This window comes from Protopterus annectens, chromosome 7.part0 (assembly GCF_019279795.1).
Source record: "Protopterus annectens isolate FY-2018-M chromosome 7.part0, PAN1.0, whole genome shotgun sequence".
NCBI classification, from domain to species: domain Eukaryota; kingdom Metazoa; phylum Chordata; order Ceratodontiformes; family Protopteridae; genus Protopterus; species Protopterus annectens.
In genome coordinates this window covers 317,295,938-317,323,186 of record NC_056739.1, presented here as the reverse complement: position 1 = coordinate 317,323,186, position 27,249 = coordinate 317,295,938, and the positions used below count along the sequence as shown (strand labels likewise).

At 42.8% G+C, this 27,249-nt stretch overlaps 1 protein-coding gene across 1 annotated transcript in view; it reads right to left on the bottom strand.

The window, feature by feature from the left end:
* MAPKAPK2 (MAPK activated protein kinase 2) overlaps positions 1-27,249 on the bottom strand; it is a 630,583-nt gene that overhangs the window by 27,272 nt on the left and 576,062 nt on the right. The window contains exons 6-8 of the mRNA XM_044076864.1: positions 16,747-16,822; positions 12,119-12,243; positions 9,914-9,999 (exon numbers count right to left, since the gene is read on the bottom strand). Coding sequence (XP_043932799.1) covers positions 9,914-9,999; positions 12,119-12,243; positions 16,747-16,822 — 287 coding nt within the window. The remainder of the gene's footprint in view (positions 1-9,913; positions 10,000-12,118; positions 12,244-16,746; positions 16,823-27,249) is intronic.

Sequence of the window (27,249 nt, the reverse complement as noted above, 5' to 3'; positions counted from 1 at the left end):
AAAGAAGTCCAAATTTAATAATTATTAGTAGCCCTGGGGTCAGAGACCCCCATAGAAATGTGTCTCTCTAAGGACAGCAGATATCAGGGGGAAGGAGGGTGGGAAAGCATGACTGCAGCAGTGTATACACTCGAACATCTACATTTATGGTAAGTGCACACAACTGTACTTATGTTCTTCTTGTTTCACTGCTGCAGTCCTAACCACTGGGAAGATTCCCAAAGCTGAAGAGAAGTGTGGAAGGTTGATATAAACTTATGATTGGGTGAGCATGCTCTGCAGAATTGCAGAGGCAAACACAGCCCTAGCTTTTGAGAATAGATTCAGATGGCAATGTGTGGTGAAGATGTGAACTGAAGTCCATGTGGCAGCTTCTAGGATGTCCTTGGTGGGTACCCCTCTAAAGAATGCTGTGGAAGTAGAGGTTGCCCTAGTGGAATGGGTTACGATGGTCCTAGGGGATGGTTTTCCATGCAAGGAGTAGCAAAATTGGATGCAATGTGCTATCCATTTGGAAATGGTCTGTTTGGATATTGGTTTCCCCTGTGCCCCTGTTTTAAAGCTGACCAAGAGCTGGTCAGTTTTTCTGAATGTCTTTGTACAATCCAGATAAACTCTGAGTTGCCTGTACACAGCTAAAGAATGCATTATCCTTCCTCCCTTGTTCTGAGGGCTAGGAAATAAGGTGGGCAGGTAGATGGCCTGGTTGAGGGTAACATCCGAAACCACCTTTGACATGAAGGAGGGATTGGTTCTTAGGGAGACCCTGTCTGCATGGAAGATAAATGGCTCAATGGCCATTAAACCTTGAAGCTCTGACACTCTCCTGGCTGAAGTAATAGCCAAGAGAAAGGCAGTCTTCCAAGAGAGATACTTTAATTCTGAGGATGCTGTAGGCTCGAAGGGAGGCAGAGTAAGCTTTTCTAAAACACAGTTCAGGTCCCAGGCTGGGGTGGGCTGTCATCTGGGAGGCCTGATATTAGAGACTCCTCTAAGGAACTATTTGATAAGAGGGTGGGAGAACAATGGCTGTTCTGTATCAAAGTATGCAGATATGGCAGAGGCATGGAACTTTATGGAGGAGGAGGAGGAGGAGAGACCCTTATTAAGAAGCTCAGCAAGATAATCTAGAATAAGAGAAATGGAGGGCAGATGTAAGTCTGCCCCCTTGGACTGGCTCCAGGAGCAGAATCTCTTCCATTTTCCATCGTAAGATTTTCTGGTGCTAGGCCTTCTGGCTTCTGTGATGATGTCAAGGACTTGTTTGCTTAGCATAGATTTTTTGTTGGTTATGGTAGAATAAGCCATGCTGAGAGCTTCAGTGTCTGAAGAACTGGGTGCAGCATTGTCTCCCCCCCCCCCCCGGCATAGCAGGTGAGGTATCGGAGGTAGCTGCCAGGGGGGCCTGGTGAGATAGGCTGTGCAGCAGTGGGTACCAATGCTGTCTGGGCTAATTTGGGGCAATGAGCATTACTCTTGGTCTTTCCTCCCTTATCATGAGTAATACTTTTGGAATGAGAGGAAGAGGTGGGAATGCATACACAAAGAGAGTATTCCAAGGGAAGGTCAGCGCATCAACCTTCCAGGCCAGGCGTTGGTATTCCCTGGTGCAGAATTTCTCTACTTGGTGATTTAAATGAGAGGCAAAGAGGTCCACCTGGGGGGTCCCCATGTGTGGGTAATTTGCAGTAAATTGTCTCTGTGGATTTGCCATTCATGTGAGTCCAGCAGGTTTCTGCTTAGGTGGTCTGCTAGGGTGTTGTTGATGCCCGGTAGGTATTGAGCTATAAGATGTCGTCCCATGGATGAGGCTGCTAGCCACAGGTTCATGACTAGTCTCCACAGGGGGTAAGACTGAGTCCCTCCCAGTTTGTTGATGTACCACATGACTGTGGTGTTGTCTGTTTTTATGAGAAGAACTCCTGGTTTGAGGTAGGGTTTGAAGGATGCCAGAGAGTTTTGCACTGCTATCATTTCCTTTTTGGTTGATGTGCAAGGGTAGTATTTGTGAGTCCCAGAGACCTTGGGCGCATCTGCCTTCTAGGTGGGTGCCCCAGGCTATGTCCAAAGCATCCGTAGTTATGGTCTGGTCTGATGGACAAAGGGTGAATGAAGTCCCTTGTTCAGAGTACAGGCCTGGGACCACCAGAGGAACTCGGATCTTATGCAAGGGATCACAGGCAGGGAGGTGTCCAAAGGTTGTGAGTGTGGACACCGTACGTTCCTTAGGTACCATTGAATTTTCCTCATGTGCAGTCTTTCCAGAAGTATCAGAAGGATGCATGAGGCTCTGTACCCTAGAGCTTGCAAGAATTTCCTGGCAGAAAGCTGGGTTTAGGAGGCCAGAATAGTGAAGTAATAATAAGGTACATAACCTGCATGCCCTCTTAGCAGTCCACTCTCCTTATATATTGTGTCTAACTGAAACCTGGCTAAAATCAAAAGCCTCAGATAATGAAGTTTTACCTCCAGGGTATAACATACTTAGATTAGACCATGTTACCAGGAAGGGAGGAGGAGTAGCTGTACTCTTCAAATCAACTCTGTTACTATAAACCCCATACAACCTCCCTAGGTCAATAATGCAGAAATTCATTCTATCAAATTTTGGATTAATAATAACAAAAGCATAATTATTATCTGTATTTACATTCCTCCAGGGAATAATGTCAAAACTCTTGCAGATATCCTCCAGTGGTTAGCTAGTAACTATCCCCAAGAAACCATAGTACTTGGTGATTTTAACATAGACTGGAACACCTGTTCCTTAGACTCTCCCACTACCCATGTTAACCTACATGGGTTTACACATATAATATCCACCCCCACCAGGGTAGGCAAATCTAATCGCAAAGAAAGTATATTAGACTGGATATGTCTCAATAGTCACCTCCAATTGTATACGTCTATTAGACTGGATACTTCTCAATAGTCACCCCCAATTGTATACGTCTGGGACTCTCCCCGATGACCTCACTGATCACTTTCTCACATTTATAATTAAACACAAAACTAATAACCACCTCCAGCCCACCTACGCAGTTGAAATAAGAACTTTGACCCAAGTTTCAAGAGGAACTTAAATCATGCAATTGGTCTCCCCTGAAAAACTTGCCCCTAGATGAAGCTGTCTCTTACTTTAATAAAAAATTCCTGGCCATACTTGACTCCCATGCTCCTGCCTGCTCCATTAGGACTAAAACAAAAACTGCGCCATGGCTCTCTAATGAAGCCAAATCAAGAATTTAACTTAGAAATAAGGCATGGGCCATGTGAGGTACCACTAAATCTCCTCAAGCTCAAAATAAATATCGGCAATTAAGGAATGAGATTAAAAGAGCCATTTTACTAGATAAAAAAACTACTACTTCCATCTTTAGAATAGTAATGAAAAAATCCCCTCACAAGTTTTGGGCAGGCATAAATAAACTACTGCACCCAGGACAAACCAGCACACCTACTCCTTCAGCCTCCCCAGATAAACCATCAGAGGACGTTGCTAATGACTAATAGTTTCTTTACTGAGACTATCCAGGCCCTGACCAGTAAGCTACCTATGGGTTCCTCTAACTTACAGCTTCCCATTCCCAGTACCCAGTACTCCTTTAGTCTCCTTCCAGTCTTCACATCTATTATCTGTTCCCTAATCAAAAAACTAAAACCCACAAACCCATCTGCTGATCTTCTCCCTGCTGAGTATCTGCAAAAAGCTGCAAATATCATAGTGTATTCCATTTCCATTCTAATCAATTGTAGCATATCAGAAGCTACAGTCCCCTCTATCTGGAAAACTTCTCATGTCATACCACTCCGTAAAGGCAGTAGCTCCACCGAACTCTCCAATTATAGACCTACAGCTATCTTATCACCACTGGCTAAAATTCTGGAAAAGTGCATCCATAAGCAGGTTCTGCACTATCTAATCCAGAACCACCTACTGGCAAAATCTCAGCATGGCTTTAGACGACATCATAGTATCACCTCATCCCTTCTTACCTTCTTTGATGCTATTAACTATAACAGAAACATTAACAAATGATCCTCTGCCCTTTTTTTGGATCTATCAAAGGCTTTTGATATGGTTAACCACCAACTACTTATTTCCACTTTGAAAGCAATTTCCTTAGACAATCATTCTGTCCAATGGTTCCAATCATATCTCGGCGATAGACAACAAGCCGTTCTATGGCAGAACAAACTATCCAACCTCCTTCTCAACACCCTTGGAGTCCCCCAGTGATCAATTCTGGGTCCTCTTTTGTTTTCCATTTTCATTAATGACCTCCATACAGCCATTCCAAAAGCTAATTGTATTTAATACGCAGATGGCTCTACTTTGATTTGCTCTGCCACCTCCCAACCAGTACTGCAGACATTAACCCAAAATACATTTAACATAGTAGAAAGCTGGCTTTCTGAGCGTCGTCTAATTTTAAATCCGAACAAAACAAAGCTTCTACCTTTCTTTACCATTCAAAGGTCCTCTGTATTACCCTTTTGCATTAAATCTAATAATGGTACCACAATTTCCCCTGACGACTGCACAAAACTTCTAGGTGTTTTGGTTGATAATCTTAAATTTGATAAGCATGTCAACTAAACTATCAAAACCATCAATAAAAAACTTGGTACATTATATAGAATTAAACCATTTCTTACACCACCTGCTAGAATAGCCATAGCCCGTTCTCATCTACTCTCTACCCTTTTCTATGCCTCCCCTTTACTCACCAACTTGAACAAAAATGATCTTAATAAACTCTCTTCCTGTTATAACCACATAGATTTGCCACTGGTATGCCTTATAGAACTCATCACCGTAAAAACCTAAACTATCTCAGTTGGCTAGAGCTGCTCAGCCTATTAAAGTACAACCAACTAATAACTGCTCAAAGTACTTAACCAACCAGATAACATACCTGCTCTTAAAAATATTATCTACCCCCACTGTAACTTTAGACCACTTCGTTCATCTAATAGAGTGGTAGTCCAAACTATTAAATTCAAAAACTTTGCTGGAGACTCTGTTTGCCAATTCTGTTGGTAAAACTTGGAACTCGCTGCCTGCTGACATCACTCTAGAGACCTCCCTAACACAATTTAAGAAAAGTCTCAAGCAGTATTTTAATTCGCCTTGGCTATGTTCTTGCTCTAAACCGGAGTAAATCTTTGGAAATACTTGTGTACTAATACTATTCAATCTGTTATTTTAAGTGTGCTACATCATAAATTTGTTAGACTGTATAACTCAAATGTCAACGGAGTCTGTAAACTTTGCTAAATGTGTACTTTTGTCATGTTTGCTTCCGTAATTATCTTTGGAGCTTTTCTCCCCAGGCCTCCGCTGAAAATGAACATGTATCCAGTCGGGCTATCCCGGTCAACAAATGTAAAATAAATAAAATAAGTAAGTATTTTCGTAGGAAACTTTGTTTTTCTGGGGACAAAGGCCATTTGCTGTTGTGTGTCCAGTAAGGCTCCCAGAAATATGATTTTCCTGGTAGGTGTCTGTTTTGATTTCCTTTCGTTGCTAGTGAACCCCAGAGAGGGGAGTAGGGTTTTTACAAATGAAAGGTGCTGCAGGAGCAGTTCCTTGCAGTCTGCCTGGATGAGACAGTTGTCCAGGTAAGGGTAAATCTGTACACTGTTTTGCCTGCAAAAGGCAATGGCAGAAGCTAGACATTTGGTGAATACCCTGGGAGCAGTAGATAAGCCAAAGGGCAAAGCAGAGAATTGAAAGTGTAATGATCCTGCTCTGAAGCGCAAGAATTTTCTGCATGACTCCCTTATTGGGATAAGCATCCTTTAGGTCTAAGGTGACCATCCAAGCCTTGTTTGGCAGCATTGGTAGAAGCTGTTGTAAGGTAAGCAGTTTGAATTTTGGGATTACCAGGAATGTATTGAGAAAGGATAGGTCCAGGATGGGACGCCAAGTCCCCTCTTTCCCGGGAACAAGGAATAGTCTGGAATAGAATCCTTTTGCAACTTGTTCTGGAGGTACAGGTTCTACTGCCCCTAGGGATATTAGGTTTTGCACTTGTTTTAGTGTTTCTGCCCATTGGTTTGGAGGTAGGTCTGGGTACCCTCTTGGAGGTGGTGGTTCTCGGAAATTGAATTTGTAACCCTGAGCAATGATACTTAAGACCCACTGATCTTTTGTTATAGAGTTCCAATTTTATCTGCATAGAGATAGCCATCCTCCTAGCTTTTGGTGTGGGGGAGGCAGGCAGAGATGGGAAAGATAGTCACGGAGAGTTTTTTTCCATACAGGGTTGCTTTTGAACTCCATGCTCTAGTGTTTGAGGGAGGCCACTGTTTAGTTCTTTGCTTTCCCTGAGTTTGAGTCCTGGTGGGTCTGTCCCTACAGGTTTTGCCTTGTGCCTGCCTGTTTGGTGCAGGAAAGGACCAGTGTTTAGAAGGAAAATTTCTGCTGAACCTAGGAGGTTGTAGTTGAAAAAAAAATCTTTAACGGTCTGCATCGATTTTGCTTTGTCTTCCATCTTTTTAAGTACCTCTTCAGTTTTCTGTCCGAACAAGCGGTCTTTGTCAAGAGGTGCATCCATGATTTTAGCTTTGACATGATCAGGGAGAGGCTGTTCCTTCAACCATGCAGGTCTTCTGACAACAGATCCTGTCACTGCTGCCCTGCTACAAGCTACTAGGGTGTCAAATCCACAGTGCAAGGAGTGCATTGCCACCCGAGATGAAGAGTGCAGTAATTCTGCTACCTCTTTATTGTTGGCAAAATGTGGTAAATCAGAAAATTTCTGTTTCAAAAGTTCCAAAGTGTGCTGTTGATATTTTAACATATGGAACGGACAGTTGAGAGCCCTTATATTTAAAAGTTGCAGAGGTATATACTTTTTTGCCCCCATCTGTCCACGGCCCTGGATTCTTTGTCTAAGGGACTAGGATTTTTTGCAGAGGTAGCCTCAACTCCCTTAGGTCCCAGAGTAATCACATCTGGATCTGCTATAGGATTTCTGTACAGGAATTTATGAGTCAGGTACCCTGTAGTACCAGTCAGGTTTTCTGGGGGCAGGTGGAAGGGTGTCAGGGGTAAGGCTGGATTCTTGGTAAACATCATCTACCACCTCCAAGATGGGTGGGATGGCCAGAGGCCTATGCTGGGGTAGGTCCAGAAACTCTCTTAGTCTTTTCTTGGATTGAGGGAAATCCGTTAATTCCCACTGGAAGTGTTCCCGGACTGTGTGGAGGGTTTCCCCAAAGGAAAAGTCCCCCAGAGGTGATGCAGAAGGAATAGATTCATCTGCATCGGTGTCTTCATAGGCAGTAAGGGGATTTTCCTCTTCAAAAACAGAGTAGTCAGATCCCTCTCAGTCTAAATCCGATTTGATGTCTGGAGAAGGTTCCCTTCTCCTTTTGGTTGGAGTGGCCCGATTACCCCGGAAGAAAGTGATGAGATCCTCCGCCATTTGAAGCATTCTAGTTTGAAGAGGGGAAGAAGTAGTGGAATGGAGACGTTTTGCAGTTTTCTTTGGAGTAGCTGTAAGTCTGGCCTGAAGAATGTCCCTCGGTGCTGTTGGTGTGTTAGTTGGAAGAGAGGACGGAGGCCTTGAAGTGAAATCCAAAGTGTGAGCTGTATCTTTGGTAGCCGGTGCCTGCTTAGCGGCTCCAGACTCAACCAAGGCAGAGACAGCTGAAGGCTCATTAGACGATGCAGACATCTGCGGCATACAGGACTACAAAAGGGTCTCACTAGAGGCCTGCAAAGTAATCGAGTTGGGTATCAGGGGCTGCAAAAGTGCCTCACTGAATTCCGAAGAACTGATGACATGTTTGGCGTTGGTGTCCTCGGAAGGCTTGGCCTTATGCGGTGTCTCTATCCTTACTTTTTTCAGAAGATCTGTGGTTTGCTGACTGACGGATGCCATATTGTTAATCGGAGAGGAAAGACGAAAATAACTGGCTACAAACAGAGATGATGAATAGTTCTAGCATTAAAGAGGGCACAGAACCAACAGCGGGGTACGTCATGATCTGGGCCCAAGCAAGTGACCCAGTAAGAATGGAAGTCTCGGTGTGGTATTTGCTTTCCACAGGCGAGACAGTTACTGACTTTTTCAGACATTGGTTAGTGCAAGAAAAAGGAAGAATCCCCAAATGGGGTGCTTAGCTTTAGATGTTTTCAGCTGAAGTTCGAAATCTGGAAACAGCCGATCGGCACGGTTGCGAATTACTTCTGCTACAGGCTCCATGGCCAAGAAAGACTGAGATAATGGTGTCACCTTCTCTCCTTTATAGCTCAGACAATCTAGCGTCACCCAGCAAGCAACAGCAGCCAATACACAAAACCTTGACTCTGGTATTTGTACCGACTGAGGGCTACCACAGCATGGATAATCTCAATGGTTGGTACTACAGCAGTGAAACATGAAGAACATCGGATGCAGGCTGGCGCCTTGAGGGAATGTCACCAGTACAAGATAGCTTATCGGAAGAACAGGACTGCTGAACATCTCTGGACCTGACTGGTGAACTGAAAGCCAAGGCCTGTGCAGATGTTGAGGGACCTGACAGCATGTCTGACTCCATAAGGGTCTTGACAGAGGTCTGCACCACCACCTCGGTTGCAGGAGGTGGCTGCAAAAGCACCTGGCCTTCCTCAGCAATAACAAGCTTTGTGAGACTGGTATTCGGTGAAAGGTTGTCGCCCAAGGCCCTAAGCTTGGGTCTTTTTTCCTTGTCCTTCTTCCGCTTAGGGAGCTCAACCTTGAGAAGCCCAGCGGACACAATCTAACAATGCAAAGAAGGCAGACTAAGATACCTAGCTAAGATTTCAGCCCTACACCTGACAGTCCTGTGGCAACTACTACGGACATCATGATCCGGGCTAAGACAGTTGACACACAATGCATGAAACTCTCAGAGTGGGATTTGCTTACCACATCGGCAACAATTGTTAAATATCTGAGCAAGAAAAAGAGTTCCCTAATGGGGTACTTAGCTTTAGAAGACTTCTCTCTGGTGCAGACTGACTGGTGTACTAAAACACTGATTCCAGCTCCAATGGCAAGAAAAGACTGATGTCACGGTGTCGGCTGGCTCCCTTTATACCCAAGCATACCGATGTCAGGATAGGATATCTGCCAGCCTTTGGCAGAGGGAGATTTTTACTCTGGTAGTTGGGCCGGCTAAGGGCTCCCACAGTAGGAAATCACACAAGTCAGGACTGCAACAGTGAAACACGAAGATCAAGATGAACATCAACAAGATCTATACCAAATAAATAAAAAGGAGACTGAACAAGTTGGATATACATACTCTAGAAGAATAAAGGGAATAAGAGAGATTAAATCTGTCAAAGGACAAATGATGTGCACTACAACTTCTCAGAAGGTGATGCTGTCTAGTCTAAAATTAGGAAACAACAAAAAAGAAGTCACAAACAGTAAATACTTCAGAAAGCATGCCATACTGAATTATTAGGCCATGCCTAGAATGAAGGGCCAGACAAGAATGATGAAAGGATTAAAAAGACAGAGGATGAACAAAAAGTGTTAGAAATAAGAGCAGAGTCCAACAGGGTTTACATGTCAGGCTGTAGGAAAAGAAAAAGAGGCAAACTAGTGGGACAACTCCTCTTTATCTGGATATGGCATCCAGGTTTCTATAGAAAAAAAAACTTTGGATATGTAGTTAAAGTTCCTGCAGGAAAAAAAACAGTGGAACAAGTTATAAAACACTCACTGCTGGCATGACCATTTACAGCAAAACATGAACAGATGAGTAGTAAAGATGAGAACAATAAAAATAGGGGGGTTCTGTGAATAAGGAGGCTAAGGTCATGAAATTGGGAAAGTCATCACAGTCAGGGTACAGGGCTGGCTTCCTTGGGGTTTAGTAGATAACCGGTGTGCTTTTCTACTCTGCAGACACTTGGTGAACTTACATTGATCCATGGGTGATTTATGAACTCTGTTATAGTCATCCTCTGTGTTGGTTCAGTCTTCAGAAGACGTTGAATTAGTAATTTTGCTGTAAAATACAAAAAAAAAAATGTTTATTCCTTCTTTTCTGGCTACAAAATTATTTGCTCAGAATTGTCAACACAAAAGCAAATACAAAAAAATCTGATGAAAGACAAAATATATCTGCACTGCATTTTTGGCAACAAGTATTACGAAAATTAAAAGCATTAAAATTAATTTTTAAATGACTTCTGAAAAGTTAGTTTTAGAAGTATTCTCCTCTTCAATTACTTTTAACTGAAATCATTCACAGTAAAGTACTGCTTTTGTTCAGTTCAATCTGTTTTGCCTTCTCAGTACTTAAAATCACATTACTTATACCGACACCAAACTATCCCAGCAGAGGATAATTAGGGCAGGCAGGCAGACAAGGTAGTTATCTGCAGAAGCAGTTAAACTTATAGCATCCCAAATGAAAAAAACTAAGTCTATTCTTACACATTTACATAGCATTACGTCACAGGCAAACACTACAGGGAACATGCACACAAAATAAAAATGATCTGGAGCCGATTATGGAATTTCAAGTTTTTCATTAGACATCAACGACATCTGAAGAACTGCTTTCGAGTATCAGTAGGCAGTCTCTTACCCAACGCCAAATGTTTCTCCATATGGAAACTACTAATATCCAAAATTCTGCAAAATCCAAACTTGAATGCATTACAAAATAGCCAAATTTGCCACTAAGGCCAAATTCTCATCCCACCACTGTAACTCACTGAAACAATAAGGCTGGCTGGAACTTCCCCACCATCTCTCATTCACCAAATTAACTACACAGCACAAAATAACCTACAGACCCACAGACTGTCCTGCTCTCTCGACATTACTCACACAATACCAACACAGCAGGCAACTAAGATCTGAAAAATCAACTCCTCTATTCCTTCACCGTCACCAAATTATGGAACTCACTTCCACCTTCTGTAAGAAACACAAGCAGCACCACCACCTTCAAACAAATACTGAAAAATCGCCTCAACTCTTCCTGGCTATGTACCTGCTCTATAACCTAACCTCCCTCCTTATATGAAAACTAAACTCCTATGCTTTTTGCTATTGCTGACTGATAGTTTCGCCATAATTATTTTTTATCACTTGATACTGGTACAATAATGCTGATTAACATATGTCTGTTTATACCTCTCTGATTGAATTCATCTGGCAACCAACAAAATTCCTGCTTTATGTATATATTCTGTACATATTACAGTAATCACTATCTGCAACACTGTATCTACTTTTGTACCTTTAATGTTTAAAATTTTCTGTATCTATGTTCTCGTTGGAGCTTTTCTCGCTGGGCTTCCACTGAAAATAGGCTCTTTTAGGCCCAGTGGACTTTCCCGGTAAACAAATGCAATAAATAAATAAATAAAAGTGCCTAGTTTTGTGTTTTTGCTGCCTTCTAAGCAAAGTCAGAGAAATACAATTTACTGCCACATTTTTTATTTGAATGAAAGGTCAGAACAGTGTACAGACTGTGGAAAGTGAAAACACTTATCCGAAAAACAAAATCATTAGTATGGCATCCCTCACCCTCCAATCAGGCCACTTGAGAGTAGAACTAGAAGAAAAAAAAAACGTGCAGTGTTGTAGGGGCTTTAGCAGTGCACAAAAGATCACAACAGGATAAAGGTTACAGTGGTAATTATTTTTAGAAGTGTGTGTATGTCTGTGTGGAGTACCTCGTCTAATATCACTCCACAGACTGGTATTATCCATATATGTCCAGCCTTTTACATAATTGTACATGCAATCTGGAATTTAGTGGGAGCAGTTAACAGTTTAAATCAAACTATCATGGGCTATAAAGGCTACTCTCACAGGAGGACCTACTGAATGAGTCTTGTGGAGGTGAAAGAGTTTAAGTGAAGGAACAAACTACAGTACCTTTCATGATGAGACAGTAGCAAAAACACTGTTTGCAAAGAAATCCAGCATCACCCAGAAAAAGAGAAAAATTATTGAGCAAACATGACACAAATGATGGCTGTAGTATAAAATGTAAATGCTAAGATACCCTGATATACCTCCCCCTGTTCTAAAATGTTGAATCTGATTCTACACCTGTATACTCTTCTCTAGAACAGTAAAAGCAATGCATGTCAGTCTGAGCTCACCTTCTTCCGATACTTCTGACCACTCAGGATTAGGAAACTCATACTGGCCATTCCTAATTCGCTTCTTCATTCCAGGTGAAATTGCCAAACCATGATTAGAATAGAATGGAGGATACCCACACAATCTGTCAGAAAACAAAACTGCACATTAAACAAATGAAACTTGAAAGCAAGATTTAAGATAACAAAAAAAAACAATGTTTGTCAGCACTAAGCAAACTAAAGTTTTACGCATTCTCTAAAGTTTTTACTGCATCTCTACTATAAATAATGCTTGCAGTTCAGGTTATAACAATCAGTTACGTAAATAGACAACACAGCTCTGTGGTTCAGAGATAAATCCATGACTGTGACCTATATCAATGGAGTTTGAGTGATGGAAGAGCCAGACAATGGCTTTGCATGGCAATAATGGCCATTACCAAGAAGATGTCAGCTTGGAGCACCCAAGTCATTAACAGCTGCCCTCAAAACATGTGCCTGCATCTAGAGGTGTGGAAGTAGGGAGGAGGTCCCTGCAGTGTCAAAGGTTACTCATATCAGACAGGGGATGTGGGTTAGGGCACCTGAAAAATGCCCAGAATCTCTGCTCAGAATGACATGGCTGCCACTGAGGGAAACAGTGCCATGCAGTTCTTTGTTCTTGAGACAATTAGGTTCGCTTTTGAAACACTGACAGCCCAGTCCTGGGTGGTGGTGAAGTTGTACTCTTAGTCATCTGGGATAAAGGCATTTCTCCTCAACAGTAGGCTGAATATCGGGTAAAGCCAGACAGGGCACAATCTGCCTGGATGAAGGTACTATATGGTACAGTCTCCTGCACTTGTATGAATGGGGTCAGCCCATATGAGGAACTGAAGGCTGGCAGGTTCAGAGAAAGGAAAACAATTATACACAGTGGACACTGTAGAGGTGTCCAGACAAAATGCAAGTACTCCAGAATTTGATGATATGCTATTATCCTTAACCTGCTTATTTACTTGCACTTGTAAAGTTTGGAAAGCTAGTCCAAGGGCTCTTCAGTCATGTCCTGTGTAAGTATGGCAATGACAAACAGAACAAAAATCTGTACACTGTAGTAAAATGCTTACACAATAGCTTAAAACAGTAGAAAACAAAAATATCCAGTAGCAGCAGCAGTACTGGAAATTGTATCAGCAATAACATAAGGATAGAAAAATCAAAATGAATGGCATAACTACTTAAAAATAATAAAGATGTACCACAGCTTTTAAGGTTTCAGCTTTTTAGCAATCCAATATATATAAAAAAAGTTTGTCCTAAAGTACAATACTAACTGAGGATCATTAGAAATATCAAATATGACTATCTTTAATCATGAAAACAGGTATATTTAAGGCTTTCGTGCACATGGTCCTTTAGTTTTATTTCTGAATTATTTATACCAAGTAGTGCTTTTATATTTTTGGAATTCAGGTTAGCTGGAAGGATTAGCCTCTTCACCTCTAACAAAGCTGAATGGAGCCTAATTAAGGGCATTGCTTCATGGTTCCTCAGTGAATAAGAAGTCGTAGGTTTATAGGAATGTCAAGGCAACTGAGTCAAACAGCCATTTTCACATTATCAGTACCCACTCTTGGGCCTTCCCTCCCTTTGGAAGGAGGGACAGGCCAGTCAAACTAGGGGTGAATTACCACCCAGCTGTCCAGCTCCTTTTTGAAGGCAGTGTGTCACACTGTTTACCTTGGCCAGGAAGTTCACCCCAGAGAAAGAGTACACACTGCATGACATATCTATCCCTTTTTACCTTCTGTTGTTGATTTTTTTGGAGTAAATTTAGATCTTTGGCCCAGGTGTTAGTAGAAATGTTTGATTTATGAAGGTATAAGTTCTTAGACCACTGAATCCCTTATGGCCCTATATGTGAGGCTCAGGTCACCCCAAAGAGGTCCATATGATACTGAATATAGAGCTACAGCTTCTCATCTGTTAGGGTAATTCAGGTCTTTTAAGTTCTTAACATTTTTTAGTTAGGAACCTTTGGAGTCTTTTCAACTGCATGATATGCTTTGTAAGGTACATCCCAAACTGGGTCTTGTACCCTATGACAGGTCTAAGCAGTACGGAGTACAAGAGGGTGATAACTTACCTTTGATTTAGAGGAAATACCTTTTGTTATGAGATGTGCAACGCAGGACTTCCTAACCACTGTTGCAGCATGGTGGTCAAATGTGAGGGAGCTATCTACCCAAACATCCAGGTCTCTCAAGAGGCAGGTGCTAGGGGTTGCTTACCAAAGGCAACTGTGTTGCACTGTTTAGAAAGAAGTTTGAACCCATTTTCCATACATCAGTTATTGACAAACATAAGCTCTTGTAGTGTCTCAATGTCAGACAGGGACTTAACTCCCATCTTACAATCTGTAAATTTTAGCCATATATCGCTGCAAAATATATGGTGATCCAAGAAGTAGATACTGAAAAAGGAAATGTCCCGGCATTGAACCCTAAGGGATTCCCACTGGTCTCCTTCATGTTCTCTGTAGATGCATCCCCACCCCCGACAATTCGAGTTCTTTCCCTAAGCCAGTTTGCTATCCATCTAACTACGTACTGGTAAATATGCACTGTTTTATTTATTACACCTACATGCAATACGCATCAAATGCCTTGGTGAGGGGTCAAGGTATGCTGTACGAATACAGCTAGCCAACAGTCCACTGCTCGAGTCAACTTGATTCATCAGACAGGATCTGTCCTTACAGCTAAACTTCTGGGGGGTCAAGTCTGATGATACTTATATCATAACAGTTTATTGGGTCAGTTAGCATATGTTCCATGGCTTTGTATAAGAGACTCATCAAAATGATGGGTCTACATCTTCAAGGATCAGTGCTGGGACCACTCTTATGAAAAGACATCACAACAGCTGTGCACTACACCTGTGGGACAAAGCCTGTCACTACGCAAAGGTTAAAGAAATTAAGGAGTGGGTCAGCCAGAGTTTGTAGTTTGTTTAGTGTTATTTATTAGGGAATGGGATATGTTATATGGATGATGATTTTTTTTTTTTTTTTTTTTTAAGTATTTTTAGTATATGTTTGTTGGTGATTTTGTTGCCTTCAGTCCCTCTGGGATACGCAGGCTTAGGGAAGAAGCTGGTGCTAAATTTGTTTACCAGCATTTTGGCAACATCGACTAGATCAGAGTAGGTAGAACCAGTTTTGAATACGCTCTGGGCAGTGTTAACTGTTATTCCTTATTTTGCTGAAATAACCACTAAAGAAGGATTTGCAGTTCTCTTTAGCTTCTGTTGCTAGTCTTTGTTCATCAGATGCCTTTGTTTTTCTGAGGGTACTTTTTAGTTGTCTTTACTTTACTGGCTAAACAGAGAGAGAGAGTAAGCATTATTCTGCAGTTTAAATGGTACAGGATTTGTAGAAATGTTATTCTAGCTGTTAATGGTAACACATTAACCTCATTTATCATGTTGCAATGGTGCTCATCATAGTTAGTAAGACTAATGAATCAAAAGTATAGTTTCTATTAAAAAGTGTTTTGTGCAGTTTACTACAACAGGAGAAGCATATTCCAAGAGTGTCAAAGGGACGCTTTAACTACAGCCTTTCTGATGTTTGGAGTTAGAAGGTATGATTATTTCTAGGAGACTACTTGCAGTGGTTAAAGTCCTGATGCTGATCTACCCCATGCCCCAAAATATTTTTTCTTAGTAACTATTAGCTAACAGTGCATACCAGTAACTAGTCATTATCATTTGGACAAATACCTACTTTTACATCCTGGCACATGACATCTAAGCCTACAGACGGGATTCAGAGAAAATATTACTATGGCACAATTAGGACTTTACTTGGAAGCCCTACTAACTATGGCCATAAAATGCAGTAAAGAGAAGACAAGAAAAACAGTACTGAGCAAAAGCTCATTAGCATATCTCTGAATTAAACACTGTGCATTTAAAAGTAACCATGCTAGTGTCTGACCATAAAACAAAACACTGTTGCTCAGGCACCTAAAACACACAGATACACTGAAACAGCTCCAAGTACACCCCTTTATGCACAAAAACTCAAGCACACGGGGTGGGCACACTCACTCTCACACACTCACTTGTAACTTTACAGTACCTACCTGTTGTGACAAATCAACAGCTTCAACTCCTTCCATACACATCAATGGATGTATACAGTCAAAAACAGTGTATATGTTTATGGATTTGTTCCCTAAATAGCTTGGTACAGCTTTTCTTTGATTTGCTGTACCATGCTATTTTACTTGTAGTGAAAGCAGTGGGGAAGCATACATGGCTAATCTGCATTAGCCGCTCCCCAACACTGCCCTACTACAGCAGAATTGAAGCCTCTGTAGTCCTATAGCAGTCTTAGAATTGCTCCTGCATAATGCACTGAGCAATCCTGCTAGAAACAGGACAGCACAGTGCATGGTGTGCTTCTGAACTCGGGTTGAGTACAAGTAGCTAAGCTCAGCCAGGCATGTTGTTCAGCCAAAAGTTGTTTAATCATTTTTTCCTGCTAATAATCTACCTGGGAAGACCAGGTAATTTCCATACAGCTTACTTATAATGCTTAATTTACAACTTGCACACAATACATTATACTTAATGTGCTCATGTCACAAGATACTTACAAAATGTACATGATAACGCCCAATGACCACATGTCGCATGACTTGTCATAGCGTTCTGGACCAAGCACTTCTGGAGCTGAAAACACAAAATTAAATAAATCTTCACAGGTTAATCCAGCACAACATTCTGGAAAATGTATTGGTCAGAGAAACAACAATAAACAAGTTCATCTCACATACTTAATTTGAATTCTAACTAAGAAAGTTAACAGTGTCCGATGAATCATCACTTAGGAATGCAACTTTTTCAGTGAATACTCAAGCAGACTCGCAAAAGAAAAACAAAAGGAAACATTTTTTCATCTGAATTCTTCTAATTTATGGAGAATACTGTGTTCTTATAATGCATCTATTCTGAATTTTATCTAAATAAGTCACCACAAGTAATAAAAATATTTTTATCTGCCCCTTGATACTAAAATGCCACCCAGTGACTTCCCCAAAAAAACAGGACCCCCCCCCCAAAAAAAAATGCAAGTAACAGCAATTTATCTGCTTTCAATACCTTTTATCAAGTTTTACTTTCATCAATATCTAAAATATTTTAGTAGTCTTCAGATTTATCTGATCTCTGAACTGCAGCCCTGGTGGAGTGTGAACTGACATTTCTGAGAGTTCTCCATGTGATTTTTGGTAGAAAATACAATGCGCTATCCACTTTCAAATAGTCTGTTTGGAAACTGTTAATCCTGTATTATTTTCAACAAAGCCACAAAAACTTGACCAGATATCCTAAACTACTTAGCCTCCTCATAGTAGTATCCATGCTGCCAGTGTACATACAAGGAATACAAGACCTTTTCGTCCTTATTCTGAGGGTTTGGAAATATAAAGTACAAGTTACATAAGATCTCATCAGAACAGTAAATGTCCTACTTCTCACTGTTGCAGTATTCTGTACTTTGGGGATATCCTGCCAAGGATAGAAGAATGTCCGGCCAGCATACCAAAGCCTTTACACATCTCCCAAGCACCATTCAACAGGGGGTCTATATTACTTACTCGAACTGTTCCATCAACATACCAAAGCCTTTACACATCTCCCAAGCACCATTCAACAGGGGGTCTATATTACTTACTCGAACTGTTCCATCAACACCTAAGTATCGAATGTCCTCTTCATTGAACGGCCACATCATCGATTTATTTCCAAGGGAAAGAAATCGGTAGCCAAATATGAACGACACAGTTTAACACACACTATGAAGAGGGGGGCTTCGCCTGCCACATCACCCAAGTAAATATACTAACTATGATATTGAAATCTACCCTTTCCCCCACTGTAGTGCAAACAACGGACAACCCATTTATTTCCCTTGGAAAGAAATTGATGATGTGGCTGTTTGCTGAAGAGGACGTTCAACACGTAGGTGTCGATGGAAGGGTACTCGACATTCTGACATTAATAAAGACCCTCAACAGAAGCATGTCCTATGTGGAATGCATTAAGTACATATCTAACATACTAGTGCCTTAACCTTAGAAATGAAGTGCCCCAGAAGAACTAGAGGAACCCCAGAGGAAAGTAAATAAAACGTACATCCAGGAAGGGAAGAAGAAGAAAACAAGGATAAAAAAAGACCTCCTCAGCCAAAAGGAAAGCAGAAGTACCAGGGGATACGATGGAGGAACAGAATACTGCAACAGTGAGAAGTAGGACATCTACTGTTACTGTTAAGCCCTTACACAATTGTTATATGTCCTTCCTTATCAGTCTTGCAGTATTCTGTATTCCTGGGAGAGTACAAAAGCTGCTGTAAAGAACTGGAGGGGGACCACCACAGAGTAGCCTTACAAAAAGGATGGCCTTGGCAAACCTGCCCTGGCCCTAGAAATGACATCCAACTTGTAATGTTGGGTGAAAGTGTGAAAAGAAGACCAAGTAGCAGCTTCCAAGATGGATCTGTTATCCAGAACTTTGAAAAAAGCACTAGGAGAGACACTGCTCTGGTAGAATGAGCACAAACAGAAAAGGAAAGAGGCTCGCTATGGAAAGAGTGGCAAAAAGAAATAATCTTAGAAATCCAGGAGGAGATGGTTTGCTTAGATACCACCATACCCAATTTCCTCACATGAAAGGAAAAAAAAAAGCTATTCCAAATTCCTGATATATTTTGTCTTGTTCAGGTAATATATTTTACTTTTGCATAATCTTAAAAGTACTAAATTGTATTTATTACTGCTTGGTGTAACTCATTCTAAGCCTTTTGGTTTAAACACTTAGGTTTCGGACCAGTTGTTTTGCAATGAGAGGGTTTGTGGTCTGCACTGTAGTGGCAGAACAGGTAGCTTACATCCTTCTAGGTTGGGAACTGCTGATTGAGGGCTCAGTGTCTGTTATTCTAAAAGTGTATTAATTCTGGTTTAAGCACTTGGGCTTTCAGGCCAGTTATTCTACATTAAGAGGGTTCGTGGTCTGCACTCTTGTGGGAGGAGAGGCTGGACTCTACCCTTCTGAGCTGGGAATTTCTGGTTAAAGGCTTATAGTGCATGCATATCTGAACTGCTTCTTACTGAAGTTGGTGCGCCTTGTTTGCTGTGGCATAGACTGGATTCAGGCCTGCTGAATCTAGCTTTGTTTATATGCTTGTTGTTTGTTTGCTTGTTATTTCCCTGGAACGCTAATTCCACCTAATACTCTGCTTCTCAGCGCTTCTGTGGATCACTAGTGATATCTGCATTGCTTACTGTACTTATTTCCTTGTTTCACTTGAAAGAAAGTTACTGTTTGTCGTTTTTGCATTTAAGTTACCTGTAACACATTGCACTTAAGTTCCTGGCACTTGCTGACTAAAGCAATTATATAAGTCAGCACTAAAAATTAAAAGCACTACACCCTCACTCCCATCTGGCCCTTGTTTTCAATTATAAAGGAATTCCCAATGTTATTCTAGCATGTCCAAAGGTCAGTTGTCAATCTCCTCTCCGGTCCAGCTGGTGAATCTGGGAATCTTGAGGCAATGTTACAACTGCCTCATGTACACAGACAACCCTCTCCTCCTCCCAACAAATTCCAACACATGTGAGAGATGCAACCATATAGCCAAACTGGAGGCTAAGCTCTCTCAACTCAGTACTGGCATAACCAGTCAGGAGGAGAAGGAAACCACACTCACTACAATTCCAGTCTCATATAGACCTACCACGACAGCAAACCAAACATATAATCACACAAAAACATACTCGGAGGCTCTAAATAAAGATCTGCCTAAGCAGCAGAGACCTCCAAGGCAGACACCCAAGCAACTGCTACCCCAAAACAAAACACGTGCAACACATATCTCACAGCCAGTGTGCCGAACAGTCACAGCCCTTAAGACTAAACACACGTGATACACTTGTAATAGGTGACTCTATTGTCAGGCACACTGATGTCCCGCTCACCAGGCTGAACAAGGAGAGGGTTACGGTGAGCAGCCTGTCAGGCGCTAGGATCCGCCACATAACACAAACACTCAGGTCACTCCAAGGCAAGTACAAATATGACTCAGTCATTGTCCATGCTGGTGTGAATGACCTGAGACGTACCTCCCTGGACTACATGAAAAGAGACGTAGAGGAGCTCTCTGAGCATGTAGCCCAGGCCGGTATGACCCTGACCTTGAGCAGCATCTTACCCTCACCAAGAATGATGCCACAATATGAAGACAAGATGATCAATTTCAACAATTGGCTTAAGTACTGGTGTCATTCAAAGGGGATCCAATGCCTGTCAGCTTGGGATGATATGCTCGATAAGCCACGATGCTTCGCTAGGGACGGCTTGCACCTGTCACCCCTGGGCTTTCGGATATTGGCAAAGGCTCTTGCTATCCCCATAGTGCCTTTTTTAGGCAAGGCTCAAAAGACAAACCCACCTCCATAGGTACCACAAGGGATAAGAAACTAAGAGTAATGCTACTCAACGCCAGAAGTCCAAACCTCAAGATGCACACACACGAAACTCTCCTTAGCATGGAGAACATCGATATCTGTGCAGTAACAGAAACCTAGTTCAGGGCTCCCGAGAGCACCCCAGCACTACCAGGTTATACCTCATACCATGCTTTTTGGCCCCAAAACTTGGACCGAACCACAAAAGGAGGGGGAGTATCGATATTCATCAAAGATACCCACACCTCCAGGTTGGTGGCAAAGCATGAAGCATCAGAGACTATCCATGTGCAACTAACAGTGGGTAAAACTGCCTTCCAGTTTATAGCCTGCTACAGACCACCCTCCCAAACCCAGGAACCCCACTCGGCCTTCCTGAGAACACTGGAAAATATGAAGGTCTCTCCAAATACCATTATATTGGGCGACTTCAACTACCCAAACAAAGACTGGGAGCATTACTCTAGCTCCAACACCCTAGCCCAAAGGTTCCTAGAATTTATAAACTCAAATGCTATGGAACAACTTGTTACCACTCCCACAAGAGGGGAAAACATACTGGACCTGATCATCACCAACATGGGGACTCTGTGCTCCACACCAGAAGTGTATCCCTCACTGGTAAGATCAGACCATAAACTAATCTCACTGGATATTCACATTCCGACCCCACCCCATGCCCAGAAAACCACAGTGAAAAACTTCTCTAAAGTAAATTTCACACTCCTCAAAACCGAGGTGGAATCCTTTAAAGCCCCCGGGCCTGTGGAAAATACAGCCCAGACCGCAGAATCCTTTATAAACGCATTCTATGAACACCTTCAGGAATGCATGGATCATGCGATCCCAAATAAAACCAAGACCCAATCCTCCAAAGGCAGACGTCCTGTCTGGTGGACCCCAGCCATAAACAAACTATATAATAGAAGGAGGAAGCTACTAAATGATAGAGCAAAATCCCAAAAGGGAAGGCATCACTGATCAATATTAGCAAAAAACTACGAGCACTCATAAAATTGTCTAGGGCCAGCTTTGAGAGAAAAATTGCACAGGACACTAAGGATAATCAACAAGGCTTTCTTTAGTTAAGTTAGGAACCTGGGTGGTAATTCCCAGATATGCTCAGAATTAGTCCAAAATGACAAAAAATACACCAAACCCACAGACATTGCCAACATCCTAGCTGACAGGTTCAGCGCAAACTTCTCCCCCCCCCTCCCCACCAACAGGGCAAATATCTATCCCAGCAGAGTGCTGCCCCCCTGACATCTCAGATGCTCAGGTAAGAGCCGCCCTCTCCAAAGCAAAAAAACACAGCATCAATGGGACCAGACGGTGTCCTGGGCTGCGTCCTACATTAACTCCAAGAAGAGCTAAACCCAAACATAAAACTACTGTTCAATCTCAGCCTTACTACAGGATATGTGCCCAAAGAGTGGCTAACAGCAACAGTGGTCCCTCTCCATAAAGGTGGTGCCTCAACGGATCCTGGAAACTATCGCCCCATAAGCCTGACTAGCTTGGTCTGCAAAGCTATGGAAAGGATCATCATGGACCTCATAAATAAAGATATTGGGGACCTACAGACACTGGATCCTACCCAGTTCGGCTTTGTTAAGGGCAGATCCTGCTATTAAACATGGTTGATTTCTTTGAAACAGTCACCAAGGCCATTGACGAGGGGAAGGTGGTCCACACAGCCTACCTGGACCTCGCAAAAGCCTTCGATACAATACCCCACACGGGCATTATAGTTAAGCTCACCAGCTTAAATATAAACCCCTAGGTCACTAGATGGATTGCAAACTGGCTCAAGGACAGAACCCACATGGTTAGAATTGCTGGAGCCATGTCAGACTCCAAACCAGTTACAAGTGGTGTCCCACAAGGCTCAGTCCTGGGACCTCTCTTGTTCGGTATATACTTCTCTGAGGTACAGGCCAACATGTAAGGACTGTGGCTGACCAAGTTCGCAGATGACTGCAAAGTGGGTGCCATAACCGACTCTCCAGCCGACACAATCATCCTCCAAAAGGGCCTCATAGAAACAGACAACTGGTGCCAGAGACATGGCCTCAAGCTAAATGCCAAAAAGTGTACAGTCATCCCCTTTGGCAAAAACAAAGTGCCCACAAATTACCACATAGGTAGTAATCCATTAAGTACAGAAGAAGTAATTAGGGACCTGGGGACCCAAGTTGATAGCAATCTCTCATTTGACAACCATGTGGCCAAAGTGGTTAGAAAAACATTTTATATAGCCCACCTAATCATGAAGGGATTCACATCTAGAACAGGGGAGGTCATCGTGCCTCTTTACTCATCCCTCATCAGGCCCATAATTGAGTACAATGCCCCTTTTGGGATGTACCTTACCAGACACCTGCAGCAACTGGAAAGACCTCAAAAGTACCTCACCAAGAGGATCAAAGGGCTCAAACAGATGCCGTATGCTGCCCGGTTAAAGAAACTCCAGCTCTACTCAGTGGCATACCGCCTGTTCAGAGGCGATCTGTGCTTGATGTATAAAGCCATGTGCAACCTGGAATTAATGGACATGCTGCACCTCAGAAAATCCAAATCCCATTGAGCTACGCGCTCGAGAGACTTGAACCTCAGCACTAAAATAAATAGGACATGCTGGAGGGACAGATTCATAACCCAGAGGCTCCCTTCACTCTGGAATAAAATCCCAGTCCAGGTTAGGCAGAGTCCCTCATTGACTCTCTTCAAGAGGAATCTTGATGAGTGGATGGGAGATCGTAGGTTTACCCCGGGTATCACTTCTGACAATATACTAACCTCGAAAAAGGACATAGCAAAATAAATTTAAAATGGGTGGCTAAAGCCAAACACATTCTGGCTAGGCTTATAAATGCCCTAGGGCAGATAGCCTAGTATGAACCTATGAACCTATATGAGCGGTCTGTGTAAATCCACTGTGTGAAGAAAGTACAGTTGTGTACAACTTACCATAAATGCAGATGTTCGAGTGTATTCAATGTTGCAGTCATTACATTTGGGTTATCTGCTTGCAGGTAGCCCTCAGCCGGCCTGATTATCAAAGTCTTGGGTCCTGCATAGATTGCAGTCTCTTCTTCCATGACGTCAGGTAGTCAGGGGTATAAAGGATGCAGCCGTTGCCATTACATTAGTTTTTCCTGCCCCAGATGACAGGTGCCCCCATAATGGGAAGCAATTATATACAATGCTACACCTCCAACTACAAGCAAATACACCAGAAAGAAATATAGTAAACAAGAAGAGAGGTATAGCAAATAGAAGTCGGGGCTGGAGGGAGGGTAACCAGGACTGCAACAGTGAATACACTCGAACATCTACATTTATGGTAAATGTACACAACTGTACTATGTTCTTCGTGTTTCACTGCTACAGTCATTACATTTGGGTAGATTCCCAAAGCTAAGGAAGGGAGGAAGCAATTAGAGAGCATTAGGACCAGCTATTAGGTCCTGTAAGACTGCTATGGTAAAAAATGGCTCTGGATTTGGAGAAAATAGGCAAGTGATAAATCTTGGTGAAGGTATGAACAGAACTCCAGGTAACACCCTCTAGGATGTCCCTGGTAGGAACAACTCTGAGAAAGGCTGTTGAAGTAGATGCAGCCCAGGTGGAATGTGATCTTATCCCCTGTGGGGTAGGTTTTCCATGGTGCTTTTAGCAGAAATGAATGCAATAGCCTATCCATTTAGAAACGGTTTGCTTCAAAATGGCCTTCCCCTCTGCCCCTGCAGCAAAGGCAGCTAGCAGCTGTTCAGTTTTTCCTGAGAGGCTTAGTCCTGTCCAAATAAAATCTAAGTTGTCTGTGCACGTCCAAAGAGTGCAGTATTCGTTCTCCTTTGTTCTGTGGATTAGAAAAGAAGGTTGGCAAATGAATTGACTGATTAAGGGCCGCACTGGATACCACCTTGGGCATAAAGGAAGGATTGTTCCTGAGGGACACCCTGTCTGCATGGAAGATGATGAAGGGCTCCACTGCCATGAGGGCCTGTAATTCAGACACTCTTCTTGCTGAAGTGATGGCTAGAAGGAAGGCTTTTTTCCAAGAAAGGAATTTCAACTCTGCAGTTGCAGCTGGCTCAAAGGGAGGCAGAGTGAGCTTTTCCAATACAAAGTTAAGGTCCCAGGCTGGAGTAGGGGCTCTCCTGGGTGGTCTTAATTTGGCCCCTCTGAAGAATTGCTTCAGCAGGGGGTTGGAGAAGAGGGGTGGCTCCATATTATAATGTGCGGAAATGGCAGAGGCATGAATTTTAACAGAAGAGAAGGAAAGGCCCTTGTGAAGCATCTCTGTTAAGTAATGAAGAATATGTGGTAAGCTGGGCACAGTTCTGCCCATCCCCTGAGTTTGGCTCCAGGAACATAATCTTTTCCATTTTACAGCATAGGATTTTCTAGTACTAGGCCTCCTTGCCTCCAGAATGACATCCAGCACTTGCTTACTGAGGGATGGTAATGGAGAGCTCAGGTAATTAGCCAGGTTGCAAGGTTCAGGGTATGAAGCTGGGGGGTGCAGAATCTGGCCCTCCTGCTGGGACAGCATGGAGGGGGTCTGAGGCAGGTGCCATGGTTCCAGCAGTGACAGACTGCGCAAGAGGGGGTACACCAGTGTTGGCATGGCCAGTCTGGTGCAATGAGCATTGTCGTTGGTTTGTCCCGTCTGATCTTTAGTAGAACTTCGGAGAGGAGAGGCAGAAGGGGGGAAAGCCTAAACTGAGAGGTTTTCCCAGGTGAAGGACAGGGCATAAACTTTCCAAGCTTGTCTGTGGGGAGTCCTTGTGCAAAATTTGTCCAATTGGTAGTTCTGAGGGGAGGCAAACAGGTCCATCTCTGGGCTCCCCCATTTGTTTCTCAACATGTTGAATATCTTTGGTTCCAGTTTCCACTCGTGTGGGTCCATGAGATTTCTCTTTAGGTTGTCTGCCAGTGAATTTAGCCTGCCTGGCAGGAATTGAGCTTGTAGGTGCATTTGGTAGCTCAAGGCGGTGTTCCACAGAGCCATGGCTAGTCTGCAGAGAGGGTATGAATGGGATCCCCCCTGGTTATGTACCACATAACAGTGGTGTTATCTGTCTTTACCAATAATTGTCCTAGAAGAATGTGGTCTTTGAAGGCTGTTAGAGAATTCTGTACAGCTAACATGTCTTTCTGACTTGATATGCAGGTGCATTTGACTCTGGTTCCATTTGCCCTGAATGCACTGCCCTGCCAAATGAGCCCCCCATGTATAGTCTGATGCGTCTGTTGTTAGGGTTTGGGTGGCAGGGGGTAGAGTGAATGGCAGTCCCTTGTTGTGGTAGCAGACCTCTGCCCACCAAAGGAACTCTGTCTTTATACAAGGGATAATCGGAATAACTGAATCCAGGTCCTGAGAATGTTGACACTATAGGCTTTTTAGACACCATTGTAGTTTCCTCATATGCAGTCTTGCATATGGAATTAGTAAGATGCAAGAGGCCATGAACCCCAGAGCTTGCAGTATTTTAATTGCAGTTAGCTGGGTCTTTGTAGCCAGTAATTTGAAGTTGGCTGTCAAACTTGTTTCTCTGGCGTGAGGTATGCCATCTGGGAAGGTGTGTTCAAGCTTGCTCCCAGGAATACAATATGTTGGTAGGGTACTAGATGAGATTTATTTTCGTTTATGGTGTACCCCAGTGAGGTTAGCAGTTTATTTACAAATGCCAGATGATTTAATAGTATGTCCTGGCTTTCTGCCTGAATTAGACAATCGTCCATTTATGGATATATACGAATATTTCTTTGCCTGCAGAATGCAATGACTGGATCTAGGCATTTCGTGAATACCCTGGGTGAGGTAGATGAGCCAAAGGGCAGTGCAGAGAACTGACAGTGCATGTAGCCTGCTCTGAAGCGTAGGTATTTTCTGCAAGAATCCCTTATTGGGATGTGCAGGTAAGCTTCCTTTAAATCCAATGTTGCCAACCAGGCATTTTTGCCTAGCATGGGAAGCAGCTGACGAAGAGTTAGCATTTTGAATTGTGGAATTACCAAAAAGGTGTTTAGGATGGATAGGTCCAGGATAGGACGCCAGGAATTGTCTTTCTGGGTACCAGGAAAAGTCTGGAGTAAAAACCTTGTCCCCATTCTTCTGCTGGGACAGGTTGAATAGCCCTGATACATAGGAGAGAGAGAACCTGCTGTTGATCCTCTGCTCAATGACTTGGGGGTAGGTCTGGCCAACCTTTTGGGGTTGGTAAGGCGTGGAAGTGAAATCTGTATCCTTGGGAAACTATATTTAAAACCCATTTGTCTTGGGTAATGAGTTCCCAGTTTTTTGCATGCAGGGTGATCTTTCCCCCTAAAGGTGCGGTCAGTTGAGCAGGGCTTGGAAGGTTTAAGGTTAAGTCATTGTGACAGTTTACCACAGGGAGTGTCTTACTACTTCCAGCTTTGGAAGTGGGAGCCCCCCCCCCCCCCACTGCGCAGGCCTGTGAGTACCTCGAGACTGTTGCCTAGGTGGCCTGATGTTCCTGGATTTGGACTGAGAAGGCTTGGAAGAGACAGGAAAGGACCAATTCTTAGAAGGCCAATGCCTACTAAATCTGGGAGGCTGTACTTGCAGGAAATCTTTAACAGTTTGCATAGATTTAG